The 20,269-nt window shown below is 42.9% G+C and overlaps 2 protein-coding genes across 2 annotated transcripts; one reads left to right on the top strand and one right to left on the bottom strand.

Moving 5' to 3' along the window:
* Window positions 1–1,658: 1,658 nt before the first annotated feature.
* LOC100285137 (rab geranylgeranyl transferase like protein) lies at window positions 1,659–6,096 on the top strand. Its single transcript, NM_001158031.1, has 8 exons — window positions 1,659–1,890; window positions 2,546–2,705; window positions 2,836–3,002; window positions 3,069–3,173; window positions 4,035–4,808; window positions 4,885–5,074; window positions 5,149–5,326; window positions 5,558–6,096. The coding sequence occupies exons 1-8, from the start codon at window positions 1,775–1,777 to the stop codon at window positions 5,947–5,949; spliced, it is 2,082 nt and encodes a 693-aa protein (NP_001151503.1). The 5' UTR covers window positions 1,659–1,774; the 3' UTR covers window positions 5,950–6,096.
* An 844-nt stretch (window positions 6,097–6,940) lies between these two features.
* Window positions 6,941–7,586, bottom strand: LOC103626283 (N-alpha-acetyltransferase 38, NatC auxiliary subunit). Its single transcript, XM_008646673.3, has one exon. The coding sequence runs from the start codon at window positions 7,542–7,544 to the stop codon at window positions 7,176–7,178; it is 369 nt and encodes a 122-aa protein (XP_008644895.1). The 5' UTR covers window positions 7,545–7,586; the 3' UTR covers window positions 6,941–7,175.
* Window positions 7,587–20,269: the final 12,683 nt, after the last annotated feature.

Below are 20,269 nucleotides of genomic sequence, written 5' to 3'. Positions count from 1 at the left end.
CGATTCGGCTCGCGAGCTATGCCAAATTAATCAAACTATTGAATAATGATGGATACTAGATAATATATATCCAACTCGTTCCTTAGCCTTTGATAATGGATATATGATAACTTATAACTTAGATTACTCATAGTGTTCAATAATGATTTTATATTTTACATTTATATACTATTAAACATTGTATAATGAAATATTAATTTTCAAGGTGCAGCTTGAGAGCCAACTTTGAGTTGAGGCGAGCCTCCTTTAGCTCGTTGAGTGGGCGAGCTCGGCTTATTTCTAGCCTACCTATGACCAAGTAAGAGGAAATAGTTTTACTTTTAAATTCTTGCTTAATTAAATTGATAAATCTCACACCCCCTTATATAAGAAGACTTATTTGACATATATGAAAATGTACTAACCAAATCAATCTAAATTATCTTGTTTTATCCTAACTAACTAAATTAATCTAACTTATTTCTTTTTTATCCTCACAAAATCAATCTAACTTATCTCTTTCCTTACAAATTACAAAGCAAATCAATTTATTCTAAGTCACTGTTTACGGACTTTAGGCCAAGAATTGCCAATTTCTAGCATTTTGTTTCTATTGTTGCCTTAGAAAATTTAGATGTGTTGGTCTAAGGTATGTGGATTAGATATTCATAGAAACATTTCACATATGCGGTGCTACACCTGCACCTAGTGGTCACTGGTTAGTTACACCTGTCGCTCGTGCCTGCAGCTTCCGTCGAGAAAAAAAGAGAAGCGTGTAGCAGTTTGTTACAAGACGCGCTGAGCTGCTACGAGAAACCATTATAGGCTTGTAGCTAGCGCCGGACTGATGGTAGTGGTGAACGTCGAGGGCGGTGGCTCGGGCGACTCAGAACCGAACTGACCTACATGACATCGACCCAGTGGCACGAGTATTAGCCTCCTAGCACTCAGTGTTTGAATGCACTAGAGCTAATAGTTAGTTGATTAAAAATTACTATTGAAATTAGTTAGCTAACTACTCCTTCCGTCCCAAAATAATAGTAGTTTTAGTTCTTAGTTTTTATATCTATATTAAAATAGATGAAGATAAAACTATACATATATAAAACACATTAATTATATGAACCTGTTAATTGACTAAAACAAATTTTAATTTGGAACGAATAGAGTATTGGCTAATTTACTAAAAAGTAAGTAATAGTGTTATCCAGAATTTTTAGTTGCCTTTACCTTTTAGCGACTAAGACCCTGTTTGTTTGGGATTATAATCTATGTAGATTATATAATCCAATGTAAATAAGCTAGTGAGGAAACAAACAAGCAACTTATCTGATAAGATTATATAATCTAGCACTTGAGATTATGATAATCCTATAAGCTCATCAAAGGGTGCTTATTTCAGCTCATTTTTTATGAAAGACCCACTACCCATAGCAAGCTGATTAAAATTATTTTCAATTGTCATCCACCTGTCCATAGACGTTCTCACCCATTAGACAAATAAAACAGCCAAGAGTATTATTATATTTATATGCATATGAATAATAAACCGAGTCTAAATAATCTAAGCTAACAAACAGCAACACCTAGCTTATTTAATTCAGAGCAAATAATCCAGATTATATAATCTAGATTATAATTTAGATTATATAATTTATAAGTTGAAACCAACAGGGCCTAACTATTACTAGTAGATTATTCAAACACCCGTCTAGTTCTACTTGTTGGAAGGGTGCCGCTCTCCACGAGATCCAAACCCCCGCACCCGCGGCGCCGGCGACGCAGGGAGGAGGCGATGCACGGCCGCCCGCGGCGACCGGCCAAGCCCGAGGACGAGGAGGCGGCGTCAGCGAAAGCCGCCAAGCTTCGGGACCTCCAGGCCCAGGTCCTGCACAATCACCATGGCCGCACGTAAGACGCCGCCCGCCCGTACGCCTCCCTCTCTTTTTGCTCCATCTAGCACCGGTCGATTTTAGCAACCTCTATGATTAGTATTATAGAGCTTCAGTTAGCTCTCATGGCCTGGAGATTTTCCTGCGGAGGGAAGATGCAAATTTTATTGTTCCGTTCGCGCTGTGTTGCCAGCTTCTTTCCTCAAGCCATGAGGAGGTCCTCGTCTCCTGGTCTGGTGCATATCATTGCAAATTATCGTCAGTTATTCATTCGTAACACAAATGGATGTCACATCCCAGTTGCAATTTCACCTCTTTTCCTTCTCGACAAAGTAAACGATTTCGGGTTCAGCCTTTCAGAGTACTCCCTCCGCTTTCCTATTAGTTGTCGTTTAGGACAACGACACGGTCTCCAAAATATAACTTTGACCAATGTTTTTTGTTAAAATACAAATGAACTCTTAATACATTTATACTTTTATAAAAGTACTTTTTATGACAAATTGGTGCATATAAATATTAGGTTCCAAAACTAAATAACATAATAGTTATTTGTAGTCAAAGTTTTATAAGTTTGACTCGAACCTTATCCAAAACGACAACTAATAGGAAACCGGAGGGAGTAGTGCTTAATAGCACACCGGACTTATTTAGTCAATGGATGGGGCCTGTAGGTACACAAAGGAGGCAATTGGGCTGAGCTTCAAGCTGCTCGAGATAAATCCAGAGGCCTACACCGCATGGAACTACCGGAAGCTTGCGTTTCAGCACAATGTCAAGGAGCTTTCTGATCCGGAGGCCATCAAGTCTGCTGTTGATGATGAGCTGAGAGTGGTTAGTTCTCTGATCCATCAACACTCCTGTATCAATTAGAAATAGAGCTCTTGTGTTTTTGTGCCTTAGTCGTTTCTGGCACCCATTGCAATTGTCTACTTAGATGATGCTCAAATTTGGAATTTTGAAGGTTGAGGTTGCTTTAAGGCAAAACCCAAAATCCTATGGAGCTTGGTATCACCGTAAGTGGTTGCTATGCCAAAAGCTAGCGCCCGTGGATTTCAAACGTGAGTTTGGCCTCTTGGATAAACTGTTGAAGGTGGACGCCAGGAATTTTCATGGATGGAACTACAGAAGGTAGGTTTCTGTTGTTGGAGATTACAGTCAAGATAGTCATCTTGGACTGATTCCCCCTTTTTACAGGTTCCTTGCAAGATTCATGGGTGTGTCAGATGAGGAGGAGCTAAAGTATACTATGGATAAAATCAGCGACAACTTCAGTAATTACTCAGCATGGCATAATCGTAGGTATACAATTGTTATTTATGGTGATTCTTTATGAATTATATGTATACAATTATTATTTATGGATGTTCTTTCTAAATGCTTACTCTGAAGTCTGACTTTTCCATATGTCCATGTGGTGATGTTAGAATTTTGACCTAAACCTATACTTGGTGACCATGGATGGATATGGTTAGGCCCTGTTTGGATCCTTGGAATTGAATTCCATTCTAATAATCATAATTTGGGTACAAATCAATTAAGCTAATATAGTTATATGTGAAATATATTTGTATATTACTGTTGGCCATATGAGGGAGATACTTAAAGCGAGTTGAATAATGCTATAGTTGCATGTAGAAACATAGAATTGTGATATGTATAATCAATTTTCATCTCCCACATCATGAATCTAAGATAGGCTTATATCTGAACTTTGGAAAGTTGTGGAATGCTAAATTTCAAGCCAAATAGCCTAGTCCATTAAATAGATTCCAATTCCTTTAAAACGAAGGGATCCAAACGGCCCCTTGATGAAACAGATGTAACTAATAACAGCCATTTGAGTGAAAAAAATGTGATCTGCTCCACCTTTGATTTGTGACTGTAGTGAAATAAGCAGTAATAACTGGCAAACTGAGCTGCCACTCTATAGTAATGTGATTACATTTCATGTTAAACAGAAGATGGAAACAAATGATATTTTGTAATTTGTAATTAAGTACTGTAAATCGATATGCTGTAGATATACTTCCTGTAATTGGCAAAGGATATTTTGATTGCCTTGTATTACTCTTGGTCCTATTATGTTTACCTGTTGGTTATGGTACCAATATTCAAACCATATATTTGCTGCAATTTCGTTCTCATTCACCTCATTGGCAGTATACTTCTGTCCAACCTACTGATCCAGCAGAGCAAAGGTTTTGAGTCAAAGCAGAAGATTTTTTCCGAGGAGTTTGAACTTGTTACTCAAGCTCTTTTTACAGATCCAAGTGACCAAAGTGGATGGTTCTATCACCTTTGGCTTTTAGCTCAAACGTCTTGTCCAGATAACCCCCAGCTGATTGCTTCATGGCCTTCTAATGCTGCAAAGCTCAGTTCCTCTTTGATCAAGGAAAAAGCTGAGCAGCACAGACAGTCATCCATCTTGTCAAGGACTGTACCCATTGTTCTTTATTTTAATGAGCCTGTCAAAGGATTAAATCAATCAAGTGTTAACTTAAAGTCTGATTTGGAGTTCAGTAAGGATATTATATGGAGGCCCCTCACAATGGCAGACTCTGGGTATTCTAACTGTTGGGCCACAGATCTCCAGATTATAAATGAATGTAGCAGTTTGCAGGAATATTCTGTTGAAGTGAGCATACCCTGCTCGAATGGCATTGTATCTAGAAGTGGCTCTAACTACAATTGTCCTGTGCATTTTACATTTGGCATTGAATTGATCAGCAACGATCCAGTACAGGGTTTAGATATGTTTGATAAGCCAGTTGCCTGGAATTGCTCAGAATCATTCCAGCCTCATGGGAACCGTGATCCTATCCCTTTTGATCTGCTAAAGATTACTAGTGCCTTGATCGAGCATGACTCAAATTGGCATTTTGAAAGACTATCTGAGGAAATAGATCTTTTCAGAGAGTTACCTGATGACAACAGGTTAGGCTCTAAATCCATTCTGAATCTGTTTGTTCATAATTATAACCCCATTTCCATAACATACTCTCTTTTCCAGCAAGTTTGGGAAGTTGACATTAGCCCGGTTATTGCTTGCTTGTTCTGCTATAAAATCTCGTGGAAGATCTCTAATTGAAAGGAAGGGATACTGTGAAGAGGCACTGGGGCTCTTCACTGACTTGATTCACCTGGATCCATCTCATAAGCAGTACTATGAGGATGAACGGAGCTTAGTCCTGATGGATAAAGTAACATAAAGAATGTTTGAAGAGACTTAGCTTAGGGATAATTTGCTGCTGTCTAACCTAACCTTTTCTTGCAGTTAACATGTGACATGGAGACTTTCATGAAGCACTGTTCAGTTCAGGTTCAACCAAATTCAGCTCCCCTGAATCATGTGCAGCTTTGCAGATTATCTCTAACATGCATTGGATTTGCTGAACGCCTGTTGTGGGTTCAAATGCTGGACCTAAGCCATAATAGTCTGAGATCAGTCGAAGGTTAGCATTTGAATCATCTCTCCTATCATCCTATGTCCACTTCAAGAAAAAAATAATGATATTTTAATAGTGTGACAAGGCCTGTGATTTAGTTTCTCAAAAGCAGTTGGCCTGCGATAGCTTCTCGAATGCAGTTGCAGAACTGATAATTGGCTTAGTCATTAGCAAATGCCTGAACGATAATATTTGAAAAACACTGGCTTTGGGATGCTAATTTTTTGTTCATTTAAGGATTGGAGGCTTTGCAGCACCTTGTGTTCTTGAACATCAGCAACAACCAGATCAGTGGTTTCACAGCACTTGAATCCCTTACGAAGATAATCTCATTGAAAGTTCTGGATTTATCTTTCAACAAGATTGGAGCTCACTCAATTGACACAACACGGTATATCTGCTCGTCTCCATTCTCACACAAAATGGAAGCAAGTGAAGCTTTTGAAGCGTACCAGAAGGTAAATATCAACGTGGAGGAATACTGGGATGCCATACTGTTTTTCAGATCTCTGAAGTTGGCACAGCTTGATATAAAAGGAAATGCAGTTGCAAGCAAGGAGAACTTCAGAACTATTGTCATGATGCTCATTCCTTGTCTAAAATGGTTTGATGGTGAAGATGTCAATTAAAATGGAGTTGAGCAATGATAGTGTCAAGGCTCACGCTGTAAACCATTTTTTGCTAGAAGGCATTGATTTGCATCATATGTACTGCTATATTTGTTTAAAAAACTCGGCCGGTAGGGGAAAGACCGTCCCCCTCCTGTATTATATTAATAAGAAGTTCAATCGCAGCCCCGATCGAGTAAGATCACGAAAGCTAACCCTCGTGCAACATTAGGGTCCGTCCTCTATAGTCCAGATTTTTGCTCGTGCTTTGAGCCTTCCTGGTCCCTACACGAGGATTTGTCCCTCATAGGTCAGTTTATCTCGTGTGTATACAACCAGGGACCAGCGAGTGACTTTTTCAAGCTCAGCCTGAAATTTGGTCTTACTAAGATTGAAACTCAGGACCTGAGAAGTGCTAATCAGACCATCTAACTAACTCAGCTAGAGGCCATTTCATGTTGCACCCTCAAATTTCATGTTGCAGAGTTCAAAATTTTCAGGATTGAATAGTCAGATTATACGAGAAAGAAGATATGTAATTGCTAGTTGTTTTACTTCCACAAAAGTTTAAGTTCAAAATAGAACAGAGCTTGAATGGGTTGCTCTCTGGCCGACGTTATCTGTCAATGATGTTGTATGCAATTGATCTATCACAGATTTTCGGGAGTTTTGAATGCAGTTGATCTATCACAGATTTTCTCCGTTTTTTACGAGACATGAAGCTAAATTCCCTATTAAGGCTTATTCTTTGTTAATCAAAATTGAATAGAAATAGATTTAATTTGCTCAACCCCTTTGAGCAAAGGAGACTTCCTTGTGGTGCTGCAGTCCCAGACTTAACTAGTTCAACAATTTTTAATTTCTTTGATATGCACTCTTCTGAACTCCTGTTTGTTGATCGATGCACCTTTGAAATTAACTTAAGACTACGGAAAATTAACTCTACATCATAGTAAAAAATAGAAATGCTCATGTACACTAACAGCTGCATCAAATCATTCCTTAAATGAAATGACCATGGTAAAAGTTTTCAAATAAGCAATTCTTTAAAATAGGAGCACCAATTTTCTTCGAAGATGTTAGCTGATACAACAAAAAAGAAAAAAATCATGCAGGGTCTCTCTCAGATAGCAGAATCGATGCAAATTAAATCCCAGCAAGATCTAGGAATGTTATACAAAAGGGTTTATCTATCATGATTCCTGAGTAGCTTGGAAAGCATAGTAACACATATTTAGAAGCACCATTCACTCCAAACACATGAGCGACATCTTCTCTTCAACGGAGCAATCAACCTGGCAAGACGACCGGCAGGCGGCCGGGATCAGGATGAGCCCCAGGCACCTATGCTCCGTCGGAGGCAAGCAATGCCGGGCGCTGCGGTACTCGACGGCGTCCTGGAGGATGATGTTGCCCTGCTTGTCGATGCAGTGGAACAGGCCATGGAAGTAGCGGCCGTCGTTGACGCCGATGAGCATCCGGCGGAACAGCAGCTTCCGGAGCTTCGCGACGGCCGGTGAGCTGCTGCCGGCAGCATCCACGTGCGTAGTGGAGCTGTTGCAGTACGCATCTCCAGAAACCGGGATCGCTTGGGATAGCCCTGGTGGTCCTTCCATTGTGCCAAGAAGGATCCCCTTCTGGTAGATCAACTCGTACAAGGGTGTGGAGCCGTCGATCATGCGGTGGATAGTGTAGATTAGATCGAGACTTTTTAAATCGGGTCGTCCATATCTGATCGGACGACTCAGATCTCACACGGTTCATTAAGTAATGAGTCTAGTCGAGACCGCTTAAATTAGATCGTGTGGTTCTCGTACGCCGATATCCCTTCGGTCAGGAAAAGAGCAAAAGAGTCCCGGGGTTTCCTTTTATTCAACCCACAATCCACATCGGTTATAAAATCAACACTGCGCGTATAGCCGAAGCTTCTTTATATGTTGCTTTGGCCGAAAGTCAGCTTCTTCCATCAGTAGAAGAGCACCTGAAACACACTTGCTTGTGCCAAAATGAAGGTTAAATAGGGACCGTCGGCATAATAGACCCCTAACAGTACGTTCTTGCGAAATGAGTTTTGTTGACACCTTTTTCGAGCGCCAAACTGAAAGGGAAATGTACCCTTGGGCCATTTCTAAGTGTTTTGGTGATTTAGTGTCCAGTACAAGTGCCTAAGTGTCAAATGGTGGACAAAGTACAAATCAAGTATAAAGGTATGTTTCTCAGACTTAGTACATTGTTTTATAGACTAATGTATTGTGTCTAAGTACTGGAAACAGGAGAAATCGAATTGGAAGAAAGATGGCTTTGTTCAGCCAAAGTTAGCTCTGTCTGGGTGCACCGGGCTGTCCGGCTCAGGGGAACTTGCTGCTCTCGGGAAGAAATTAACGGCGTACGGCTATAATTCACCGGACTGTCCGGTGTGCACCGGACAGTGTCCGGTGAGCCAACGGTCGCCGGGCCAACGGTCGGCCGCTTAATCTGGGCGCGACGCGTGGCCGAGCCAACGGTTAGAAGGGGGCACCGGACTGTCCGGTGTGCACCGGACAGTGTCCAGTGCGCCAACGGCTCCAAGGCACCAACGGTCGGCTTCGCCAAATAAGGAAAGAGATCCGCACCGGATAGTGTCTGGTGGTGCACCGGACTGTCCGGTGCGCCAGTCGACAGAAGGCAAGAAATGCCTTCCTGGAATGCACTCAACGGCTTCTAGCTGCCTTGGGGCTATAAAAGGGACCCCTAGGCGCATGGAGGAGAACACCAAGCATTCTCTAAGCATTCCTAAGCACTAAGACATCGATTCCGCGCTTTTGATTCCTTGCAATAGCAATTAGAGCTCTAGTTGAGTTGTGAACTCGTTGAGTTGTGTTGTGAGCTCTTGTTGCGACTTGTGTGCGTGGTGTTGTTGTGATTTCTTGTCTTGAGTGTGTTGCTCATCCCTCCCTTATTTCGTGCTTCTTTGTGAACTTCAAGTGTAAGGGCGAGAGGCTCCAAAGTGTGGAGATTCCTCGCAAACGGGATATAGTAAAGCAAGCAAAACACTGTGGTATTCAAGTGGGTCTTTGGACCGCTTGAAAGGGGTTGATTGCAACCCTCGTCCATTGGGACGCCACAACGTGGAGTAGGCAAGCGTTGGTCTTGGCCGAACCACGGGATAAACCACTGTGCCATCTCTGTGATTGATCTCTAGTTGGGTTGTTGTGTTTTGTTGAGACTCCTCTCTAAGCCACTTGGCATTATTGTGCTAACACCTAATCAAGTTTTTGTGGATTAAGTTTCAAGTTTCACAGGATCACCTATTCACCCCCCCCTCTAGGTGCTCTCAATTGGTATCAGAGCCGTTATCTTCACAAAGGGACTAATCGCCCAAAGAGATGGATCCTAAGGGGAAGGGAATTGTGATCAACGATAAGGAGAAGGAGTCCTTCGTCAACGAGCCGAAGGATGACAAGCCTACCGACTCGGGCTCGGGCCACAAACGCAAAGATGGGAAGAAGAAGAAGACAAGACGCATCAAGGAGATCATCTACTACGATGACAGCGATGAGTCCACTTCTTCCCAAAAGGACAACGACGACAACGACTACGACAAAAGAAAGACGGTTAATTCGAACTTTTCTTTCGATTACTCTCGTATTCCGCATAGCTCAAATGCACATTTACTTTCCATCCCTCTTGGCAAACCTCCACACTTTGATGGGGAGGACTACGGATTTTGGAGTCACAAAATGCGTAGTCACCTGTTCTCTCTCCATCCAAGTATATGGGAGATTGTTGAGAATGGAATGAAATTTGATAGCTCGGATAGTCCTATATTTATTAATGAACAGATTCATAAAAATGCACAAGCTACTACTGTGTTGTTAGCCTCTTTGTGCATGGACGAGTACCATAAGGTGAGCGGCTTGGACAATGCCAAGTAGATCTGGGACACCCTCAAGATCTCTCATGAGGGGAACGACGTCACCTTGCTCACCAAGATGGAGTTGGTAGAGGGCGAGCTCGGGAGATTTGCAATGATAAGGGGAGAGGAGCCAACCCAAACATACAACCGGCTCAAGACCCTCATCAACAAAATAAGGAGCTACGGAAGCACGCGATGGACGGACCACGACGTCGTTCGCCTAATGCTAAGGTCCTTTACTGTACTTGATCCACATCTGGTGAACAGTATTCGTGAAAATCCTAGGTACACCAAGATGTCACCCGAAGAAGTTCTTGGAAAGTTCGTGAGCGGGCGAATGATGATCAAGGAGGCGAGATACGTGGACGACACATTGAATGGTCCAATCAATGAGCCTCAACCCTTTGCTCTTAAAGCAACAAGAAGCAAGGAGGCGCTACCTAGCAAGGTGGCACAAGTTGAGGTGACAGGGCTAAATGATGAAGAGATGGCTCTCATCATCAAGCGCTTCAAGACGGCGCTAAAGGGTCACAAGGGACAGCCAAGCAAGACCAAGACAAAGGGGAAGCGCTCATGCTTCAAGTGTGGTAAGATTGGTCATTTTATCGCTAATTGTCCCGATAATGATAGTGACCAGGAACAGGGGAACAAGAGGGAGAAGAAGAAGGGATACAAAAAGGCTAAGGGCGAGGCACACCTTGGCAAGGAATGGGACTCGGATTGTTCGTCATCCGACTCCGACAATGAAGGACTCGCCACCACCGCCTTCAACAAGTCATCCCTCTTCCCCAACGAGCGTCACACATGCCTCATGGCGAAGGAGAAGAAGGTATGTACTCGAAACAATGCCACTTATGATTCTTCTAATGATGATGAGTCTAGTGATGAAGAAATAGATTACTCTAGTTTGTTCAAGGGATTGGATAGAACTAAAATAGATAAGATTAATGAATTGATCGATGCCTTGAATGAAAAGGATAGACTTTTAGAGAAACAAGAGGACCTTTTATATGAAGAGCATGACAAATTTGTAGAGGCACAAAAATCTCATGCTTTAGAAGTTAAAAGAAATGAAATGCTTTCTTGTGAACTATCTTCTTGCCATAAGACAATTTCTAGCTTAAGCAGCATAAATGATGATTTGAATGCTAAGTTAGAAATAGCTAGTAAATCTAACTCTTGTGTAGAACATGTTATGATTTGCAATAGGTGTAAAGATTTTGACATTGATGCCTGTAGTGAACACCTAGTTTCAATTTCCAAATTGAATGATGAATTGGCTAGTCTTAATGACCAACTTAAGACTAGCAAGAATGAATTTGACAAGCTAAAATTTGCAAGGGATGCCTACACGATTGGTAGACACCCCTCAATTAAGGATGGACTTGGCTTCAAGAGGGAAGCCAAGGACTTAACAAGCCATAAGGCTCCCATCTCCGCCAAGGAGAAAGGGAAGACCCCTATGGCTAGTAGTGCTAAAAAGAACCATGCTTTTATGTACCATGATAGAAGACAGTCTGATAGGAGTTGTAATGCTTATGATGCTTTTGACTCTCATGCCATGTTTGCTTCTAGTTCTTCCTATATGCATGGTAGAGATATGTCTAGGAGATATGTTGTCCATATGCCTAGGAGAAATGTTGTTAATGTTCCTAGGAAAATTAATGAACCTTCTACAATATATCATGCTTGCAATGCTTCATTTGCCATTTGTAGAAAGAATAAGAAGGTGATTGCTAGGAAGTTAGGGGCAAGATGCAAGGGAGATAAAACTTGCATTTGGGTCCCTAAGACAATTGTGACTAACCTTGTAGGACCCAACAAGAGTTGGGTACCTAAGACCCAAGCCTCAATTTACCTTGCAGGTTTATGCATCCGGGGGTTCAAGCTGGATTATCGACAGCGGATGCACAAACCATATGACGGGGGAGAAGAAGATGTTCACCTCCTACGTCAAAAACAAGGATTCCCAAGATTCAATAATATTCGATGATGGGAATCAAGGCAAGGTAAAAGGGTTAGGTAAAATTGCTATTTCATCCGAGCACTCTATATCTAATGTGTTTTTAGTTGAGTCTCTTGGATATAATTTGTTATCTGTTAGTCAATTATGCAAAATGGGATATAATTGTCTATTCACAAATGTAGATGTGTCTGTCTTTAGAAGAAGTGATGGTTCATTAGCTTTTAAGGGTGTATTAGATGGCAAACTTTACTTAGTTGATTTTGCAAAAGAGGAGGTCGGTCTAGATGCATGCTTAATTGCTAAGACTAGCATGGGCTGGCTGTGGCATCGCCGCTTAGCACATGTGGGAATGAAGAACCTTCAGAAGCTTCTAAAGGGAGAACACGTGATAGGTCTAACTAATGTTACTTTCGAAAAAGATAGACCTTGTGCAGCTTGTCAAGCAGGTAAACAAGTAGGAGGAGCGCATCACAGCAAGAATGTGATGACCACATCAAGACCTATGGAGCTGCTACATATGGACCTCTTCGGATCCGTCGCCTATCTAAGCATAGGAGGAAGTAAGTATGGACTAGTTATTGTTGATGACTTTTCCCGCTTCACTTGGGTATTCTTTTTGCAGGATAAATCTGAAACCCAAGGGACCCTCAAGCGCTTCCTAAGGAGAGCTCAAAACGAGTTTGAGCTCAAATTGAAGAAGATAAGGAGCGACAATGGGTCCGAATTCAAGAACCTTCAAGTGGAAGAGTACCTTGAGGAAGGGATCAAGCACGAGTTCTCCGCTCCCTACACACCACAGCAAAATGGTGTGGTAGAAAGGAAGAACAGGATGCTTATAGACATGGCGAGGACGATGCTTGGAGAATTCAAGACCCCCGAACGCTTTTGGTCGGAAGCCGTGAACATGGCTTGCCACGCCATCAACAGGGTCTACCTTCATCGCCTCCTCAAGAAGACGTCATATGAGCTACTAACCGGTAACAAACCCAATGTTTCGTATTTTCGGGTTTTTGGGAGTAAATGCTACATTCTAGTGAAGAAGGGTAGGAATTCCAAATTTGCTCCCAAAGCCGTAGAAGGGTTTTTGTTAGGTTATGACTCAAATACAAAGGCGTATAGAGTCTTCAACAAATCATCAGGTTTGGTTGAAGTCTCTAGCGACGTTGTATTTGATGAGACTAATGGCTCTCCAAGAGAGCAAGTTGTTGATCTTGATGATGTAGATGAAGAAGACGTTCCAACGGCCGCAATACGCACCATGCCGATTGGAGATGTGCGGCCACAGGAACAAAATGAGCGAGATCAACCTTCCTCCTCAACAATGGTGCATCCCCCAACTCAAGATGATGAACAGGAGGCGTGTGATCAAGGGGGAGCACAAGATGATCATGTAATGGAAGAAGAAGCGCAACCGGCACCTCCAACCCAAGTTCGAGCGATGATTCAAAGGGATCATCACGTCGACCAGATTTTGGGTGACATTAGCAAGGGAGTAACTACTCAGTCTCGATTGGTTAATTTTTGTGAGCATTACTCCTTTGTCTCTTCTATTGAGCCTTTCAGGGTAGAGGAGGCCTTGCTAGATCCGGACTGGGTGTTGGCCATGCAAGAGGAGCTCAACAACTTCAAGAGGAATGAATTTTGGACATTGGTGCCTCGTCCCAAGCAAAATGTTGTGGGAACCAAGTGGGTGTTCCGCAACAAACAAGACGAGCACGGGGTGGTGACAAGGAACAAGGCTCGACTTGTGGCAAAAGGTTATGCCCAAGTCGCAGGTTTGGACTTTGAGGAGACTTTTGCTCCTGTGGCTAGGCTAGAGTCCATTCGTATTTTGCTAGCATATGCCGCTCACCATTCTTTCAGGTTGTTCCAAATGGATGTGAAGAGCGCTTTCCTCAATGGGCCAATCAAGGAGGAGGTGTACGTGGAGCAACCCCCTGGCTTCGAGGATGAACGGTACCCCGACCACGTGTGTAAGCTCTCTAAGGCGCTCTATGGACTTAAGCAAGCCCCAAGAGCATGGTATGAATGCCTTAGAGACTTTTTAATTGCTAATGCTTTCAAGGTTGGGAAAGCCGATCCAACTCTTTTTACTAAGACATGTGATGGTGATCTTTTTGTGTGCCAAATTTATGTCGATGACATAATATTTGGTTCTACTAACCAAAAGTCTTGTGAAGAGTTTAGCAGGGTGATGACTCAAAAGTTTTAGATGTCGATGATGGGCGAGTTAAGCTATTTCCTTGGGTTCCAAGTGAGGCAACTCAAGGATGGGACCTTCATCTCCCAAACGAAGTACACGCAAGACTTGATCAAGCGGTTTGGGATGAAGGACTCCAAGCCCGCAAAGACTCCAATGGGAACTGACGGACACACCGACCTCAACAAAGGAGGTAAGTCCGTTGATCAAAAGGCATACCGGTCTATGATAGGGTCTTTACTTTATTTATGTGCTAGTAGACCGGATATTATGCTTAGCGTATGCATGTGTGCTAGATTTCAATCCGATCCAAGGGAATGTCACTTAGTGGCGGTGAAGCGAATTCTTAGATATTTAGTCCCTACGCCTTGTTTCGGGATCTGGTATCCAAAGGGGTCTACCTTTGACTTGATTGGATATTCAGACTCTGACTATGCTGGATGTAAGGTCGATAGGAAGAGTACATCGGGGACGTGCCAATTCTTAGGAAGGTCCCTGGTGTCGTGGAGCTCTAAGAAACAAACCTCTGTTGCCCTATCCACCGCTGAGGCCGAGTACGTTGCCGCAGGACAGTGTTGCGCGCAACTACTTTGGATGAGGCAAACCCTCAGGGACTTTGGCTACAATCTGAGCAAAGTCCCACTCCTATGTGATAATGAGAGTGCTATCCGCATGGCAGATAATCCTGTTGAACACAGCCGCACAAAGCACATAGACATCCGGCATCACTTTTTAAGAGACCACCAGCAAAAGGGGGATATCAAAGTGTTTCATGTTAGCTCCGAGAACCAGCTAGCCGATATCTTTACCAAGCCTTTAGATGAGTAGACCTTTTGCAAGTTGCGTAGTGAGCTAAATGTCTTAGATTCGCGGAACTTGGATTGATTTATAGCATACATGTGTTTATGCCCTTGATCATGTTCCTTACACATTTTGTTGTTTCTTTATGGTGCTCAAGTTGTACAAGCACTCCCTGGACCTTACAAGTCTATTTGCAAGTGATGCACAAATTTAGGGGGAGATGTGCTACAACTTGACCCTTTGAGACTAACTGTGTGTTTGAGTTTGCTTAATTAAGTCTCAAAGGAGGTTTGAAAGGGAAAAGGTGGACTTGGACCATGCAAGACTTCCACTGCACTCCGATGAAAGAGTAACTTTTTCCAAGTTCATCTTTGTACTCTTATTGCCTTTTTACTCTTAGTTGAAGATTTTTGGTGAGGCAATGGGGTTAAAGGGCCAAAATTGATCCTGTTTTGGTGCTTGATGCCAAAGGGGGAGAAAATAAGGCCAAAGCAAGAAATGGATCAGCTACCACTTGAGAAATTTTGAAAAAGTAGAGTTAGAGTTTTTGTTTGTCAAAATACTCTTGTTTGCCTCTTATTATCAAAAGTTAGTCTCTTGTGGGGAGAAGGATTAATTATGGGAAAAAGGGGGAGTTTTTGAAATCTTTGATCAATTTCTCTTGGAACAACTCATGTTATGTCTCAACAAGTGTTTTTAACCTAGAGATAGGAAATTGAGTTTGATTTGCAAAAACAAACCAAGTGGTGGCAAAGGATGATCCATATATGCCAAATTTGAGTTCTTATTTGAATTGATTTTATACTTGTTCTACTTGCTTTATGTTGTGTTGGCATAAATCACCAAAAAGGGGGAGATTGAAAGGGAAATGTGCCCTTGGGCCATTTCTAAGTGTTTTGGTGATTTAGTGTCCAATACAAGTGCCTAAGTGTCAAATGGTGGACAAAGTACAAATCAAGTATAAAGGTATGTTTATCAGACTTAGTACATTGTTTTAGAGACTAATGTATTGTGTCTAAGTACTGGAAACAGGAGAAATCGAATTGGAAGAGAGATGGCTTTGTTCAGCCAAAGTCAGCTCTGTCTGGGTGCACCGGACAGTGTCCGGTGCCCCAGGCTGGCTCAGGCGAACTTGCTGCTCTCGGGAAGAAATTAACAGTGTACGACTATAATTCACCGGACTGTCCGGTGTGCACCGGACAGTGTCCGGTGAGCCAACGGTCGCCAGGCCAACGGTCGGCCGCTTAATCCGAGCGCGACGCGTGGCCGAGCCAACGGCTAGAAGGGGGCACCGGACTGTCCGGTGTGCACCGGACAGTGTCCGATGCGCCAACGGCTCCAAGGCGCCAACGGTCAGCTTCGCCAAATAAGGAAAGAGATCTGCACCGGACAGTGTCCGGTGGTGCACCGGACTGTCCGGTGCGCCAGTCGATAGAAGGCAAGAAATGCCTTCCTGGAATGCACTCAACGGCTCCTAGCTGCCTTGGGGCTATAAAAGGGACCCCTAGGCGCATGGAGGAGAACACCAAGCATTCTCTAAGCATTCCTAAGCACTAAGACATCGATTCCGCGCTTTTGATTCCTTGCAATAGCAATTAGAGCTCTAGTTGAGTTGTGAACTCGTTGAGTTGTGTTGTGAGCTCTTGTTGCGACTTGTGTGCGTGGTGTTGCTGTGATTTCTTGTCTTGAGTGTGTTGCTCATCCCTCCCTTACTCTGTGCTTCTTTGTGAACTTCAAGTGTAAGGGCGAGAGGCTCCAAAGTGTGGAGATTCCTCGCAAACGGGATATAGTAAAGCAAGCAAAACACCGTGGTATTCAAGTGGGTCTTTGGACCGCTTGAAAGGGGTTGATTGCAACCCTCGTCCGTTGGGACGCCACAACGTGGAGTAGGCAAGCGTTGGTCTTGGCCGAACCACAGGATAAACCACTGTGCCATCTCTGTGATTGATCTCTAGTTGGGTTGTTGTGTTTTGTTGAGACTCCTCTCTAAGCCACTTGGCATTATTGTGCTAACGCCTAATCAAGTTTTTGTGGATTAAGTTTCAAGTTTCACAGGATCACCTATTCACCCCCCCTCTAGGTGCTCTCACAAACACTCAACAAGAACCAGCGGCGGTGCTCTCTGCACAGGCGCGGATGGTCCGCGACCAGGGGCCGGACGGTCCGCGACCTGGCGCAGGGCTAGGGTTCCCTGCGTGACGGCCGGACAGTCCGCGCCCTAGGGCCGGACGGTCCGCGCGTGCGCAGGGGCGGCGGAAGATCGCTGGTGGTGCCTGGATCTCGCTCCCGAGAGGGACCCCGTCGGGGAGGAGAGATCCTAGGAGTTGTCTAGGCTCGGCGGGCCGACCTAGACTCCTCTAATCGACGTAGAGTCGAAGAGAAGCGAAGAATTTGAGGATTGGAAGACTAACCTAGAACTAGACTAGAACTACTCCTAAGAATATATGTAAATTGTATTGATTGAAGGTTCGATTGATCGTTCAAATCGACCGCTCTATTTATAGAGGAGGGGGGCTGGACCCTTTACAAACTAAATTCCGAGTTAATTCCGTGAATCTAGCTAACAACCGTAGCACAAAACTCGGAACCCTAATCTGATCTACGCACGCGCGGACCGTCCGGCCCACAGGCGCGGACCGTCCGTAGCTCAATTTGGAGCTCAACATATGCCCCCCTGCCTTTTGGTGGAGCTGAGCGAACCAAAAGCAACTAACTCGATGTGATCACATCGGTTTTCTTAGGCATCTTGCCACATACTAGGATGGTACTGTTTGAGGAAATGCCCATTCAAAGCCTTGGGTAAATCCTTCCCTTATAATGTTTGTAGTAAATAGGCATTACCAGACATTACCTGTTTTACTTTATAAGGACCCTCCCAGTTTGGCGACCATTTCCCAAACTTTCGGTCTTTATTCCTTAGAGGCAGGATGGTCTTCCACACCAGGTCCCCTACTTGAAATGATTTTGCTTTGACCTTCTTGTTGTAAGCCCTGGCTACCATGATCTTGTCCTTTTCTATTGCTCCCAAAGCTATCACCCTCTTGTCGGTCATCTCATCAATATTATCCATCATCGAATTATAATAATCAGTGACGGTTAGATCATTTTGTCTGGCAAACCTGACAGCATTCAAACTTATTTCCACAGGCAACACTGCTTCCTGCACATAGACAAGCTCAAAAGGAGATACTTTAGTAGCACTATGTTTAGATATTTTGTGAGCCCATAAAGCTTCGAACGAAATCTTATGCCAATGCTTAGGATTATCGGATATCTTCTTTTTTATCAAGTTAATCAATGTCCTATTACTAGACTCGGCCTGTCCATTGGCCTGACATAATATGGAGATGAATTAAGCAACTTAATTCTATATAATTCGGCAAATTCATGTACCTCTTTTGACATAAAAGAAGTTCCTTGATATGTAGTCAAAGTCTGGGGAATGCCGAATCTATGAATAATATGCTCAGTTATAAACTCAATTACCTCCTTGTGTGTCATGTTCTTCAGAGCAACGACTTCAGTCCATTTGGTAAAGTAGTCAGTGGCAACTAACATGAACCGATGCCCCTTAGATGATGAAGGATGAATTTCTCATATAAAGTCTAATCCCCATCCTCTGAAAGGCCAAGGCTTGATGATGGGATATAATTCGGCTGCAGGGACCAACTGTAGGTCGCCGAATTTTTGACACACTTGGCATCCTTTATAGTACTTGAAACAATCAGCTATCATGTTAGGCCAATAAAAACCAGACCTTCGCAACAACCACTTCATCTTTGGAGCCGATTGATGGGTACCACAAATTCCTTCATGTACTTCGGTCGGGCTAATATAGCATCATTTGGGCCCAAGCACTTAAGCAGGACGTCGTTGACTGTTCGGCGGTAGAGTTCATCACTCATCAAAACATACTTGAAAGTTGTACGCCGAATGTTCTTATCTGTCCTGATATTGGGATTTCGTAAATAATTAGTTATGGGCGTCCTCCAATCACTTGCATCGGCTTCATTACCAGCCGAATTGATTAGGAGAACTTTCCTGGTAACCCCAGACGGTTTGTCGTCTTTACGCGGACGGTCCGTGACCTGGGGAATTGGCCCTACACCGGTTATCAGATTTTCAGTGTTGTGAAATCTCCCTTGCTTTATCCGATAACCTGATGCATCTTGTGCCAAATTGTTAGCTCTATGATTCTCAACTCTAAAGATATGCCGAATACTGAATTCGTCAAAAGAATGGATTATGCTCCAACATTTTTCAAGGTAACTATTCAGAGTACCATCAAAATATTGATATTCTTCTAACACTTGTTGGACGACCAGCTGAGAATCACCAAATGCCTTCACATGTTTTACTCCCATACAATTTAAAAGTTCCAAACCGAACAAAAGGGCCTCATATTCAGCTTGATTATTAGTGCAATAAGTTTTCAATCGGCTAGAGAAGTCGAAGGAGACATTACTTGGTGAAACAAGTACAATGCTAATTCCTTGCCCTTCATTGCAAACCGATCCATCAAAATATAAAGTCCAGGGAGTAATAGCGAGGTATGACATGTCTAGTTTATGAATATCATTAATCCGATGTTCTACAATAAAATCCGCTACAACTTGGCCTTTCATAGATTTCAATGGTTCATAGGCCAAGTCATATTCTATGAGTGCATAAGTCCACTTACCAATTCTACCACTCATAATTGGGTTATGCAACATGTATTTGATCATATCGGTTTGACTAGAAACAGTGCAATGACTAGACAGTAAATAACATCTATATTTGGTGCATGCATAAAACAAGCATAAGCATAACTTCTCAACAAAAGTGTACCTCGTTTCAGCATCCACCAACCTCCGACTTATATATGTCACCACATGCTCCTTTCCTTCAGTTTCCTGTGTCAGAACAGCCCCGATGACCTTATCTTCAGCTGCAATGTATAATCAGAATGGTACTCCTGCTTGTGGTGCTTTTAATACGGGAGTCGAAGACAAGTATTTTTTTAATGAGATCAAATGCTTCCTGCTGTTCTGCCCCCCAAGTGAATTCGGCATCATTCTTAAGCCGAAGGATAGGGGTGAAGGCATCAATCTTCCCGGCTAGTTTAGAAATAAACCTTCATAAATATTTTACCTTGCCGAGAAACTTTTGCACTTCGACCTTACAGGTCGGAGGTCCCACATTCCGAATAGTCTTAATTCGGTTAAGGTCTATCTCTATACCATGTCCATAAATGATAAATCCTAAAAACTTACCAGCCGACACTCCAAAAGCACATTCATGTGGGTTCATTTTCAAACCATACAGACGCATTTTATCAAAGGCTTTGTGCAAATCAGCTACATGAGCACTAAACTCAGTTGATTTGACTACAATATCATCAATGTAGACTTCCACAGTGTTTCCCAATAGCTCGTGAAAGATCAAATTCATAGCCCTCTGATAAGTAGCACCAGCATTTTTCAGACCAAATGTCATG

The sequence above is a fragment of the Zea mays genome, chromosome 5 (assembly GCF_902167145.1).
Source record: "Zea mays cultivar B73 chromosome 5, Zm-B73-REFERENCE-NAM-5.0, whole genome shotgun sequence".
NCBI classification, from domain to species: domain Eukaryota; kingdom Viridiplantae; phylum Streptophyta; class Magnoliopsida; order Poales; family Poaceae; genus Zea; species Zea mays.
Note: the sequence above shows the minus strand (reverse complement) of the source record. Positions and strands in the feature narration are given on the sequence as shown.

What these genes read in the sequence shown, in the direction of transcription:
- LOC100285137 (NM_001158031.1), top strand. Translation starts at nt 1,775, where the DNA reads ATGCACGGCCGCCCGCGGCGACCGGCCAAGCCCGAGGACGAGGAGGCG. An exon ending in CATGGATGGAACTACAGAAG is followed by an intron (nt 3,003 to 3,068) that starts GTAGGTTTCTGT and finishes CCCTTTTTACAG; the next exon opens with GTTCCTTGCAAGATTCATGG. An exon ending in GCTTAGTCCTGATGGATAAA is followed by an intron (nt 5,075 to 5,148) that starts GTAACATAAAGA and finishes CTTTTCTTGCAG; the next exon opens with TTAACATGTGACATGGAGAC.
- LOC103626283 (XM_008646673.3), bottom strand. Translation starts at nt 7,544, where the DNA reads ATGGAAGGACCACCAGGGCTATCCCAAGCGATCCCGGTTTCTGGAGAT.